This window comes from Mus caroli, unplaced genomic scaffold, assembly GCF_978045245.1.
Source record: "Mus caroli unplaced genomic scaffold, Mus_caroli_1 scaffold_17, whole genome shotgun sequence".
In the NCBI taxonomy this organism is placed as follows: Eukaryota; Metazoa; Chordata; class Mammalia; order Rodentia; family Muridae; genus Mus; species Mus caroli.
The window spans coordinates 70,106,948-70,120,955 of NW_028227272.1; the positions used below are offsets into that span (position 1 = coordinate 70,106,948).

Genomic DNA, 14,008 nt, shown 5'->3' on the forward strand with positions numbered 1-14,008 from the left:
ATTCCTGGTGTGGTTTATCAATTCAAATAAGTGTTCTTGAAGTGAGAGACGGAAGGCACCGAGCTGAACGCAATTCACATGTAATCTTTGGAGCACATTTGGGTTCTTTGTTGTTTTGTTTGTTTGTCCTGACTCAAATGAATCCTCTTAATATATGCAATCATGCAAAATTATTTTTAACATGCTTAAGCCAGGAGCCGCTATATGCTTTGCTTCGGTCGAGCAGCTAAACTTACACATGAGTTCAATACATTTAAATGGATAAACATAGCCCTCAGAGTCGTTAGTTGCAGGTGACAGTTGACCCCCTTAACAGTACCTGTGCCTACCCTTGCCTTCTACCAAGACCTCTGCCATACACACCTGGCACTTTCAGCTTCGATGTGGGGCAAGAGTCCTGTTTTATCTTCTCCTCGAGAATGCTTTTCATTCCACCTTCAAGTCTAAACAGAAGCTGGAGGTGGGACTGCCGGTCTTCCTTTCTGCTGGAAATCACCCATCTATATGAGAAGCTTTAAGCTTCCGATGCTATCTGAGCGCTCGCTGTAAACACGTTTCCAGTGTTTACGGAGGGAATCAATAGCATGAAAACATGGTTTGTCCCTTTTTCAAGCCAGTCTGGGAATTTTCCACTTGACTTATATACTTCATGCATGCCGTAGTGTCTCTTCAGTGCCAAATACAGAAGTTTTATTAATAACTTCAACAGTGATAACACTCCAGGTTTACATTCGGGGGGGGGGAAATAAAATAGGAAAGATAAAGATGACTCGGTGCATATTTTCCACCACTAACATCCATTTCAGACCCCAGACATCCATGCCATAGCTAATACAGTAACATTGCTCTCCAAAGTGTGCTTTTATCAACATCTTTAATAATTAAACAGCCCGGTTTTTACAGCTTTATTGAGACTATAGGACGTCTTCTTCCTTGTTCCCGTTACAGAGTGTTTGGGAACATCAAGGGACTCCCACAGATCTCTGTGTGTGTTTATAACACCAGGGCCATTGCTCACGTGTGACTCTCAGCTCTGCTGCTCTCTGTGCACACTAGTTCCCCAACCTCCCTCCCATGTCCCGCTTTCCTCTCCTGTAAAATATGGATGGTAGCAGCCTGGACCCATCAAACTGCAATGATTACATTGTGTGACTACCTTTAAAGAACACAGACAGCGCCTCCCATATTATAAACAAGGAGTAAATACTCATTTAAACTGAGTAAATATATAGTCCCCAGCTAAGTGAGAAGTGTGTCTGCTGTGCTTTAGCGATGAAAACAGAATGGTGGAATAGTCTGTGGTGCCCGTCTGTTCTCTTGTGGGTTGCAAAGCTCATCTCATGCCCTTCCTCTCTGCTGAGTTACCGAGTGGCGTTCAAAAAGCATGCGGACTTAAGTTTGATTCCCTGGCACCAGCTGTCTAGGGCACCCATTCATTACTGCATATGCACTCTGCCTCCACAAAGAGAAAGTAGCTTAGCATTAGTTTTGGAGGGAAGGAGAGACACTAATATTTCTTTTAGTCAACTGGTGTAAAAGTTATTAATTCTGGCAGTGGGTGGTTTTTGCTACCCACTCCAATGTTTTATGTTCCCAAATGAAAGTCACACACACACATACACACACACACACACCCTTTATATTTTGATATGCCTTAATCAATGCAATAGCTGTGCCACTTCCTAATGTCCACCTAGTTAATCTACCTTTTGCCGATAATCCCGAGCTATCACTTTCTATATTCTGTGTTCCACCTTGGCTGCCCTGGACCCAGTTGGGCAGCCTCTGGGCCACACTCTCCTGGCTCCTACATGCCGTCTATGCCTCCCCTGACTTCCACTCTTCTCAGGCATGGCATCTCCTCTCCTTCTATTTCTCCTGGCATGGTGGATCTCCTTCTTCCTCTTTCCTCTCTGTCCCAAACCTGGGAATCCTAAAAGACCGGCCTCTGTCTGCCTTGCTCAGCCATTGACTGCTGGCATTTTAATTTACCAATCAGAACCAACTCGGGGCAGGATTCCTCAGTACCTATGTGAAGACACTCCTGTATGCAGTTTTGGGGACCAAAATTAACATCATAATACAGGCAGCATTAGGCTCAAATCACTACATTTCCCCCCTGTTTTATCCCAATTAAAAAGGCTCTTTTCTCTCAGATATAAATTGACAACAATTATAACAATTATGCAAATTATAAGGTATGATAATACACTTATAACGTCCAGTCCATCAATTTTGTCAATTTAGATAAATTACTCTATCATCTACCCTGACTTAAAGAGTTTACTATTCTATACCTCAAATGCATTAGGCCAAACCCACTACAGGCAACATCTTTGTATCGTCAAATTTTATTCATTAGCTTTCCACTATGCAGGACATTTTTATATTATCCCCATGAGCTGAAAAGCTTACCGAAGAGCGTACTGATTCTCTCTACTCAACAAGATGCCATAGAGCTCTCTCTGAAAGCAATATGGCTTTGAAGAAAAATATGGAAGTATGCTTTATGACAAGGATCTATTTGTGTCGTAAATATGCATGTTCTGTTTTATAATGAAGCAATTTTAGTGGATCAAAAATGAAGTCAGGCGGGTAGTCCTACCTTACAAGATTCAAAATGACGCTGAATAGTTCAGACTCTGTTTGTTTTCTAAACACCATGGCAAAAAAAAAAAAAGTGCAGCCAGTAAAGATTTGAACTCTGAAACACAGCTCTACGAATCAATGGATCTGTCCACAGAAGTACTTCCTAGAATATTAGATTACAATTGCCTGTCGTAGAATAAAATGCGTCCTAGTATCATTCAGGATAGCTCTGCAGATTATGGTGAGATTAGTCAAATGAAACGCTTGCTGGAATTCCAAATAAGAATTGTTTTCCATTCCTTTTCTGTATTGTTTCCCTTTAGGCCGGGACTCCTCAACATTAGTGAACCTGCCACGCAGCCATGGCTGGCAGACACGTGGCCCAACACAGGCAACAACCACAATGACTGCTCCATCAACTGCTGCACAGCCGGCAATGGCAACAGCGACAGCAACCTGACAACCTACAGTCGCCCAGGTTAGGGACACGCACGGCTAGAGCCCAAAAACGCATCATCAGCCTTACCAAGAGTTAGCCAGAGAAAGTCATGTGTCTGTCCTGAATGAGGAAGAAACTGGTTAACAATCTTAGGAAATCATAAATATGTTACTAACGAGCCTGCTCAAATATCTTCTCCATCCCTGAACAGAATATACAAATTCTAGAATCATGGAAGATAAAATTATGAAAAAAAATCATAGTATTTTTAATTCTAATTTGATTTCAAAACAAAACAAAACAAAACAGATTTTTTAGTGGCAACCACACTGATAATCACCTACAGTAATAACAAAGCTTTTTGATGAGAATGAACGAAACTTTTAGATCAGAATTCACAATAGAAAAACAAATCCTAAGGCCACAGAGGTGCTCACGGTGTATACACACATAAGCACACAGCTGAAATATCTGCCTACTTTTATTGCGTCTTGTATAAACTTCACCTAAACTGTCAGATTGGGATGTGGAATCTACAGGGTAAAGAAGGAAAGTTAGAAACTCTTCCTAAGAAATCAAACCAAGCTTTGAAACTAAAATAATGGTAAAAACAAACAAGCAAACGAAAGATGTGACCATGGAGGGAGAAAGGTGCATGGGCCTAAGGAAGGGACACAGAGAAGGTGGGCTGTAGATGAATATGTTATAATGTGAGAAGAAATCAGAAAGCCATCGCTATGTCCACCCATAAAAATAATCCTAGGCCTCAGTCACTGATGGCAAATGTTACTTATCCACGTGACAAGTCCATGTCCCGTGAGCTCCATGCTCCGTCCAGACTGAGAGCCCCCACAAGCCCCAATAAAAGACAGTGCTGACACCCACAGGAAAGCGTAAATGCTGGCAGCCCTGTGAAGTGCCGTTCAGAGCTACACTGTCCAATAAGAGAGCCAATGGTGGCTTTTATAATTCGACTTGATGCCTACTAGCCACATCTGAAGTTCTTTATCGTCAGCTATGACCAGTGGCTGCTACATTGCCAATATAGGGTAGAAGGGGGCCAAGGTTAGAAGCAACCTACTTCATAAAACTCATCTGGAAAGATTGCCAAAGCAAGATGAGGTTTTGAACACTACATTGCTTTTTGTTGTTTCTCTTACTCGCTATTGAGCAGAGCCTAATGCCTAGAAATTAAAGATGGAGTTACTACAGGCCACATGAACTGAATAGCTGTGGTCCGTGGTGTATAACAGAAGGGCAAAGCAGTTGAATTCATGAGGATAGGTAAATTGCAAGTTCTTAAAATTGTGCTCTTGGTTTCCTTGTAAGTAGCAAGCATGTTAATTTATCACTTTAAAAAATGTCCCTTTGAAAGCTGCATCTTTAAGAAACCTGCTAGTGTGCGTGCCGCTTTTGAGTAACATGAATAAAACAATGTTATTCCTCTAGTAACTTTTCAATTTAAAATCTTTTTCACTTAAAATAATAACTTTAGTTCTTCCTGCTGTTTTAACACTCTGAACTTTAAAAACATCTATGTGTATGTTATTTGGTTCTTAATTATCTCGATGAAGGTAGAATTAGCCTGGGAAAGAGATATTAGAAATATCAGATATTATTTCTGTCCTTATTTGATTAAATAGCCCTAGTCACCGAGATTCATTTTTGTCACCATCATTATCAGTTTAGACTCTGTGGGGTGTCATTATGAAATCGTGAACAATAGCTGTGTAGCATCGTTCTCTGATAATGGTTATCCTGTATGACCAAGTGATGAACCAATAAAATCCCCCTGAGCCTTGCTTACTGTTACTTTTCCCCATTCTCTGAGTTCTGAGTAGACACATTTTATAAAACATTGACATCTCAAGTCATTGATATATAGTTAGAAGCTGTATTTACCTCTGGTCTGACTCCTGAATTTACTCGCTTAGTTCTATTGCTTCAATAGCTCTAACTAGTAGCTACAATAAGTTCTGTAACCTGAGACCAGGAAATATGAAGGTCTCCCATTTGTATGAAATAAGTATATAAGATATACATACAGATCTGCATGTATTTTGTTGTACTGGAATTCTTTTTGATGGAGTTGAGAAAGGCTTTTTCAAACGGGATCGTAAATAATGCCGACAGAGGTCGAAAATTATTTGGTTCCTACCTAAAGATTTATGAATATTTTTACCTCCTTAAATTTTGGTTCCCTTTGAAAGCCCGTGTGAATAGTTCATCCGTTCTGTAAATCTTAGGCCCACTTGTCCTTGATAGACCGATTTCATTATAACTCAGCAAGCTTAGGAAACCATTGAAGACGAATAACCATGCAGAATGACCTTTTCCTTTTCCTCTCCGTTGCACGTAGCTGATTGTATAGCCAATTATAACAACCAACTGGATAACAAACAAACAAATCTGATGCTCCCTGAGTCAACTGTTTATGGTGATGTGGACCTTAGTAACAAAATCAATGAGATGAAAACCTTCAATAGCCCAAATCTGAAGGACGGGCGTTTTGTCAATCCATCAGGGCAGCCCACTCCCTATGCCACCACTCAACTCATCCAGGCGAACCTCAGCAACAATATGAATAATGGCCCAGGGGACGCCAGCGAGAAGCACTGGAAGCCTCCAGGACAGCAGAAACCGGAAGTGGCACCAATTCAGTATAACATCATGGAGCAAAACAAACTGAACAAAGGTGACTCGTTCTGCATTTGTTCCCGCCCCTTCCTGTCTGATCCCCCTGACCCCGCAACACTTACTAGGAAAACTGGTCTGTGACAGCCAAGTCAAATCCTTCCTTTGATTACTGAAATGATTCTTGTTTCTTTGGGCTTCAAGATTTCCCGTGTCAAAGAGTTAATTAGCACAACAATGACCATGGAAAATTGATTTTATAATAATATATAAATATTTTCAAATGGTTTTGAGATTAATTTAAATTCAATAGTAGGTGAAGGATTGTCCAGGACGTGCAATCTTTTATTCATAAGGCAGATGTACAGCTATCACAATACCGCACATTCTCAATAAATAGACGATTCCATCCTTTCCACTTGAGGATGGAAGATAATTGCTTCTACATGGTCCTATAGACGAATGGCATTTTTATATCAAACCGAAGAAAAATAATTAAATTAAACTTGAACTGGAGAAGTGGTTCAATTTCTTGTATCACCTCGTGTGGTTCCTATGACTGCTATAATGTATAATGCCGGGACCTAAATTTCTGTGGTTAAACTGATTGAAGTCTGTCAGTATAGAACCTAAAATAAATTGAGTTTAATATTAACTCGGAGCAGCAGAATGGTATTGTATGGCCTGAGGGGAATGTCTCTGGATTGTAATGGGTGGGTTGAAAGAGATAGGTATTTGATTCCTTTGCAGTTCTCCAGGCTACTGCTGCAATAACATGATTTGCAAAGTTATACCTCTAGGAAAAGCAAGATTGCTCTAATTTGAATAGATAGGGCAATGTTGTGTGAGTACACGGGTCAAAGACACGTTTTACCGTAAGTAATTAGAGACAGGATTTGTTTCCTTGAGACGATACAATGCCAGATTTCCAAATGGTAATCTAAGCCTTTCATTTGATTAAATCTATGCTATATGTTTTAATTTCATAATAAAGTCATCTAACCTTTTCCCAAACTTAAAGAAGCAGTTGATTGATATAATAACCCAATTTAATGAAATTCATTAAGACTCCTGCATAAGTTCAGGACAAAGACTGACACAGAAGGATAAGGGAGTGTCTATAATTATGGCTTCACTGTGATGGGTCAAAACTCCCATCACCTTATTTGGCCACTTTGCATGCTTTCACTCTGAGCTGTGGAAAGGTCTGGAAGTCCAATATACAAAGAGTTGAGAATCTCTGCTCATTTTTACTGCTTGGAAGCACATTGAGTATGTGGAAATATAAATAATAAAGACACTGCAATGCAAATGGACTGACAGATTAGTGCTGCCTGTGTGCCCTTGCCCATCTTTTCTTTTGCATTTTCCCCTCTGCTCAAGTTAGTAGAAACATCTCTGGGGCAGATCAAGATACTGTGTGTTCTTATTGGGGACATATTTTTAATAGATACAATGTTGTTGACAAGTTTCAGTTCTCTTAGTATATAGGTGGTGTTATATGGTAGCTAATGGACTAAGTATGTTACCATTTGAATCTAGGCTGTAAAGCAAAGCCCAAATGCTTAAGCAAAGAGAGGATAAACCTACCTCTACTCTGGACAGGGGCGGGGAGTGGGGGGGGGTGAGGAGAGAGAGAGAGAGAGAGAGAGAGAGAGAGAGAGAGAGAGAGAGAGAGAGAGAGATTTTACTAGAATTCTACTGTACCAGACATTCAACTGAATCGAATCCTAATGCATGTCAGACAAGTACTAGTATGAAGCTGTGCCTATAGTCCCTTTTACTATATTTAAAAATACATACATGTGTCTGTGTGTCTATGTACTTCAGCTAGATGCTTTTCTCTGTCATATTATCCTGAAAAGAAAAAAACAAGAAGAAACCAGGCGAGTAGATAATCCAGCTGCTTTTCTTCTGTTACTCAGAAATGTAGACCAAACACACATGAAATAACTGTGAGGAAATAAACTTTTTTTTTCCCCTATCTGGAATATCTAGATTATCGGGCAAATGACACAATCCCTCCAACCATCCCATACAACCAGTCCTATGACCAGAACACAGGAGGATCTTATAACAGCTCAGATCGGGGCAGTAGTACATCTGGTAAGTAAAAAACACACAGGAAAGTGTCAACCTTTTCTCTTGAAAAGAGATGATGGAGGGAGGATGAGATAGGGGGTTTCCAGGATGGGGTGTGGGGGGGGCTGGTAAAGGGGATAATTCTTGAAATCTAAATAAAGAAAATATCCAATTTAAAGGGGGAGAGGGGCGCGGTGATGAGCAGAGTGCTAATCAGCTGTGTACCAAAGTGACCTGAATCATCACCTTGTATCATAGGAGTCCCAGACACAGGTCTGGTCTGCAGTCTGATGCACCACCCACCCAATAAACTACTTCCTCTCCTACTTGGCTTCAAATATCAAGGATTCTGTTTCCTTCTTTGATACTGAGATTTAGCAAAGTCAAAAGTACAAAATACTTTTCCAAGGCAGTTAAACTTCGTTTCCTTCCCTTAGTCAAAACACAGCCCCAAACAGTACATATGTGATAAATTTGTTATGTTACCACTTAGTGCTCTCAAGGAGAAGAAAGCCTGAGGATCGGTAATCTGGGGTTGAGGGAAGGCAGAATCCTTAGTCCACATTCTCTCCAAGGTCTCCCAGTTCTTGCTGGAAAACTTATAAAGTTTCCTCCCAGTATCATCCTGGCCTGCCTCAGAAGCCACAGTGAGGCTCCCTTCCCTGTGGGTCGGTGTGCAGCTGCAGCTGTCTGCCAGCTGTTTTCCTGATAGGCGCTGCAGATGGGGGTTTGCTGGTAGTTAAGTCCTGTTTTCGTAATTAAAGGCAGTTGATTATTAGAACTAACATGTGGCAAGTCACACCACAATGAGAACCGAGCCATTGATCTTAAGTGGAGCATGTTTCTCCAGAACAGGGAAGAACAGAGCCTCCTGGCAACTGCAGGAGTTGTTGCTAGGGTCTTTGTGCCAGTGAGCTCTGCCCTCTTCTCTAATGATGCTCACATCTGCAGTTACCTCTCTTCCCTTAACAGAGGCATGATGGTGTGGCATTCCCTAGCCTGTACTTCAAAGGTTCTTATATGAATAACAGGGACTTAGAGATGACTCTTTACCACTATAGATTTTATTTTTTCAGATTGTACTAAATACTCTCTTTTCCCTTTTCTTCAAAGTAAGGAAATTTCGTGTTTTGAACAAAATTTTACGTGTGTATTTTTTTGGGGGGGTCATCACCAGTATTTAAGTATTTGATTATGACAAGTCATTTTGTCTTTGAACTCTTAGCTGCTTGTAGAGAAAAGCTTAGGTGATTGATTCCCCATTGTCATCTACATCCCTCACTGGAGATGCCTGATCTTGATACTTGTGTTATCACTGGTTATTCCATGAATGGTAAAAGGATGCTAAAAACACGTGACATCTGATGCCCGGTGGCAGAAAGCAAAACACAGGAGTGAAATTCAGGAGGGGGCTGCAGTGTCCAGCATCACGGGACAGATGCTGTTCTTGGGGAAGATGTACATGAGGAAAGGGAGAGGAAGACGAAGGTCAATTTTCCCTTCACGCCCCATGCCCCATAGTCCTCCTAGTACAGGTGACTGAGGATGTGAGAGAGCATGGAGATGCTGGGACTGACAGTCAACGTTTATTGTTAGCAGCCGACTTGCCCTTCCATCCAGTTTGATGCAATAGCAGTCCAGCCTGAGAACAACTGGTATGACAAACAGTTCCTGTGACGGAGAAGTCCCAAGTGACTTAAAAACATTTTAAAGGCTCATTGAATAAGCTAAAGCCTGCTTCATCTCCCATGGTACTTGTTTCAGAGTCATAAAGAAACATTAAAGCAATTCTGGGATATTGGGGGCTCATATGAGAAAAAAACAATTACAGACTCTGTGTTCATAATGTACATATGGACCTGAAATATGTTAGGTAGGAGTGTTTAATTACACAATATCTTTTGACTTAAAACTCTCTAGAAATTAGTATACATGCCAGCTACCAATGTTTAAAGGATGAGTCAGTTCTAAAATAAAAAACACCATAGTAATTGAATAATTGGGCTACTCCATAGCACTAAAAAATGTTCAGGAATGTCATCCTTTTTATTATTATATGCCATAATTTTATATAAACGGGTTAAAATATGTCTTCCCATTATTTTTAATGCAGTTTCTCCTTCCTTTGTCATTAAATATATTAGTTCTTCTAGCAATTTCCTCACCCCACCTCTCTTCCCCAAGAAAATGAGAAATTTCATTGTGCCTAAAACATTCCAATGGACAAGTACAAATTATATATATTCAGTGATTTAATGCAACAGTAGACTACTAATAGATCGTATCTGTATCGCATTGTATTGTAGGATTCAGCAATTAAATATTAGAAAGGCACTCCAGAAAATATGTCCACAGCTCATTTGTTTCAGATGATAATCCATAATGCAATTAATTGCTGTAGGAAGATCACTATTAATGATACGACTTGTAAAATTCATTGAAGCTTATGTTTCATCCTGGGCTATGCACTTGGCATTGAACTTGGTAGTATTTGGCCTTTTCCCTTGTATCAACTCCTGTCTAATGAAAAAAAGCATGAGCATACACACACACATGTGCATATGAATTATAGGATAGTAGCAGAAGATATTAAACTCTTAAATAATGGAAAATAAAAGGTAAACGTCAGAAACAAAAGACATTGTATTTTATTTCTTTTCTAGGAAGTCAAGGCCACAAGAAAGGGGCACGGACGCCAAAGGCACCCAAGCAGGGTGGTATGAACTGGGCAGACTTGCTGCCCCCTCCTCCGGCGCATCCTCCCCCACATAGCAACAGCGAAGAATACAACATGTCCGTAGATGAAAGGTAAGGGCATTGCCACAGTAAGAGGTGCAGACAAGTCAGGGTTCGCCCAAATTGCCCAAAGAAGACTGATCTCTTGGGTTCACAAACACCAGTCTCTAAATCAAACAGCAGGTCTTAGCAGACCTCCTCAGGGAAATCTGAAATATGAATTAAGGATAAGGACACTTCCTTAGAACCTGAAAATTAGGTACACATAGTATATATATACACATTTTTATGCAAGCTCTCCCTAGGGCTGTCTCAGATATGAATTATGTCTTAGAAAGCCTCTTTCATGCACACATTATACATGCACATGTGCACGGATGTACCTAATTATTCAAGTATGTGTACACATGTATACACATATTAAAAATAGTGTGTATAATAGCTGGGTGTGGTGGTGCATGTCTTTAATCCCAGCACATGGGATTATCAAAAAATAAAAGTGTTATATACATCTAAATTCAAGCACAGAATCGTGTATACATGATTTCATGATATTTTAAATACATTCATAGATCCACTAATGTCAGTGTTGTATTATGTGATGTGAATTCTATAAGATTATAATGGAACAACTGAAAAGCCCTATCCCATAGTGTTTTCCTTGTGCCTTTCATATCTTCTTTGTGTCTGAAAACTCAAATACTTGGCACTGTGTTTCTTTTATCTGTTACTTCAAGTATAATAACTGCCTTGACAGCAGAGAGAGTGGACAATGCCATCCAGGTTTGTGACAGTGTTCTCTGGGCTGCCCACGAAATGACAAAGTTCTCTCACAATGAATTTCTCAGAGCACATCCCTTCCATTAAGCCATGCCTGGGAGTGTTAGGATGTCCTCATCGCCTGTTAAGTTTTTCTAAAACAATTGCATCAATCTATACAGAAAACGCTTATAAGCAACTCTCTCTCCTTATCCATAGCTGTGATGCTGATGATGCTCAGTTACTGCATATGAATGCCTAGAGGGAAGTCTCAAGGAGTTCCTAAGAGCCTCCACCTCAGTGATGGTTGTCAGCGCATGCCCTTTCTTAATGGGTGTTTTGTTCAAAATACCTTAGTGAACATCTGTTCTTCTGCCCTATTGTGGAACTCACAGCCAGCAGCACTAGATCATGTCTGAACACGTTCACCTCAAAGGGGCATAAGGCACATCGCTGCCTTCCTTAGTTTAGTGGTCCTTCAGCACTTCCTGTGCGTGTCACAATAAACAGGAAGATCACCAGAAAAGAAAAGAATTAAGAAAGAAGCTTAGAACTATGAGTATTTGATAGAAAGATGATTGCTGAATGCATAAACGTAAACTCCTAGTTGTTAAGTAGGTCTGTTTATTTTATTTATTTTTAACCTCAGCTGGCAACATGCATGGCAGGTGGCTAGCTTTTGACCTTTGCGGATGTGGGAATGACCATGAAAATGTCACCAAGACCGAGTTTGTGGTTGCTTATAAATTTTACTGAGTCAGTAAATTTACAGGCACAGAATGTGCAAGTAGCGAAGATCCGTACAGCTGTTGGTTTTTTTTTTTTCTAAAGTTTGTTGTCCCAGCTATTTTGATAAAGTTGTTGCTGCTTAGCACACACACACACATATACACACACACTGAAGTTAATATGAACAAAGAAAAAGCAAAGCCAAGCCTTCAGGCACCACAGTGACACCCCAAAGAGGATGACTCTGAATGGGGCGAACGAAGGCTTCCTGATCAAGTGGCAATTGTTTTTAACCTTGACACATGAGAAGGTTCTGAATAAAGAACATGGGGTTTACGGACACTTGGACCACACAGAAATGGGGACCCCCGGAGAGCTTAACAGGAAACACATGGGTGGGGCTGCGAGGAAACTGGGAAGGCAGATGAAAGCCAGATCTTGCAGAGACTCCAGCTTCTTGCCTTGGCATTTTTATTCTTTTATTGTTTAAGCAATTAAAGGTCCATTTATTGCTTTGGAGTCAATGAATGATCTGTGAGAGGTGTACGATAAATTTGGAGCCACTCAAAGGCACAGGGGAAAAGGAGATATGAGAAGCAGAGAGGTGACTAGAAAGGCTAACACAGCGGCACATACAGCAGACACGAGCAAGGGACTAGACTGAAGAGTGTTCACACAGAGGGTAGGGAAGAGCTGGGGAGGGGTTTGATGCTGAAGAAATAAAACACTAAGAATACTCTCTAAGACTCCTAGCGTAGATATGAAAACACATTACTGTGCTTCTTGAGAATAAAGGAAACATAGACAAGAGGGTCAAAGGATAACTTATTGGAATTAAAAAATAAAAGAATAAACAAACAAGCATAGTATTTGAACATCAGCTCCTCTGATGGAGGAACTCAAAGCAGGTGGTAGAATATAAATAAAGGAAAGAGCTCACACAGGCAGCTCTGGTGGTCCATGCCTGTAATCCCAGCAGTCAGAAAGCTGGGGCCAGATTGTTAAACTGAGGCCAACCTGGTCTACAAAGCAAAACCCATTGTCTCTCTGAAATCGAAGGAGGAAAAATGAAGGGAGAGGGAGTAGGAAAAGGAAGTACCTAATTTGTACATTCTAATCAATCGTTGTCATAAATGAAGATGCCCTAGGGCAAGAGAAGAAAGAGCTTGCCTTCCCTGTCTGCAGCTTTGTATCTGAAGAAATAGGCATCTGATTTTCAAGGCCATTGTGTTTTACATTCACCGTCCCAACCAACCAGTCTCAGATTCAACTAAAGAAACCACTCGTCTTTCGGTATCAGAAGATGCCTGGGTGGAGCTGATCTGAATCGGCAGAGTTCCAGTGTATGTCCCTTTAAAAGGATTTCTCCTAGCTCAGGATATGACTTTGGGCCCTTTGCAGTTCATTTCCCATCTTTTTCCAAAGGTCCTGTGGAGTGTCAGAGCTAGAATCCCACAAATGCATTGAAGATGCACTAAAACAGCTCTGCGAAGCTATTTCCCACCATGAGACACCCCCCTCCCCCAGCCTCTATACGATGCTGTTGTGTGCTCTGATAACTTCCAACAGTAATTCTTTAGTAAGACCCAGAACAGCTCTAAAAAGCAGATCGGTTCCAAACCCCTCACTTTCTAATACAAACCATTTACTGCACGTTTTTGTCATCTGTCATAGCTATGATCAAGAAATGCCCTGTCCTGTGCCACCTGCGCGGATGTATTTGCAACAGGATGAATTAGAGGAAGAGGAAGATGAAAGAGGCCCCACTCCCCCTGTCCGGGGGGCAGCTTCTTCTCCAGCTGCTGTGTCCTACAGCCACCAATCCACGGCCACTCTCACCCCTTCTCCCCAGGAAGAGCTCCAGCCCATGTTACAGGATTGTCCGGAGGACCTCGGGCACATGCCCCACCCACCAGACAGGAGGTATGTTCTCATTGGCTGCTTTGGTGGCCAATCACGATTTCTCCTCCTCAGAGATAGTTGTTTGGGCCTTGTGCCAGGAAACAATTTTAGAGTCACGTGAACCATTTCTTGGGTTAC

The 14,008-nt window shown here is 41.0% G+C and overlaps 1 protein-coding gene across 8 annotated transcripts in view; it reads left to right on the forward strand.

Moving 5' to 3' along the window:
• The window catches only part of Robo1 (roundabout guidance receptor 1), a 1,022,024-nt gene that overhangs the window by 967,620 nt on the left and 40,396 nt on the right, over positions 1 to 14,008 (forward strand). For 6 of the 8 annotated variants that reach the window (XM_029470376.2, XM_085832281.1, XM_029470375.2 and 3 more), the window contains 5 exons: positions 2,913 to 3,067; positions 5,388 to 5,723; positions 7,661 to 7,768; positions 10,408 to 10,552; positions 13,643 to 13,891. In XM_029470376.2, the coding sequence (XP_029326236.1) occupies positions 2,913 to 3,067; positions 5,388 to 5,723; positions 7,661 to 7,768; positions 10,408 to 10,552; positions 13,643 to 13,891 (993 nt within the window). The remainder of the gene's footprint in view (positions 1 to 2,912; positions 3,068 to 5,387; positions 5,724 to 7,660; positions 7,769 to 10,407; positions 10,553 to 13,642; positions 13,892 to 14,008) is intronic. The other 2 variants (XM_085832285.1, XM_085832284.1) reach the window with 1 other exon arrangement.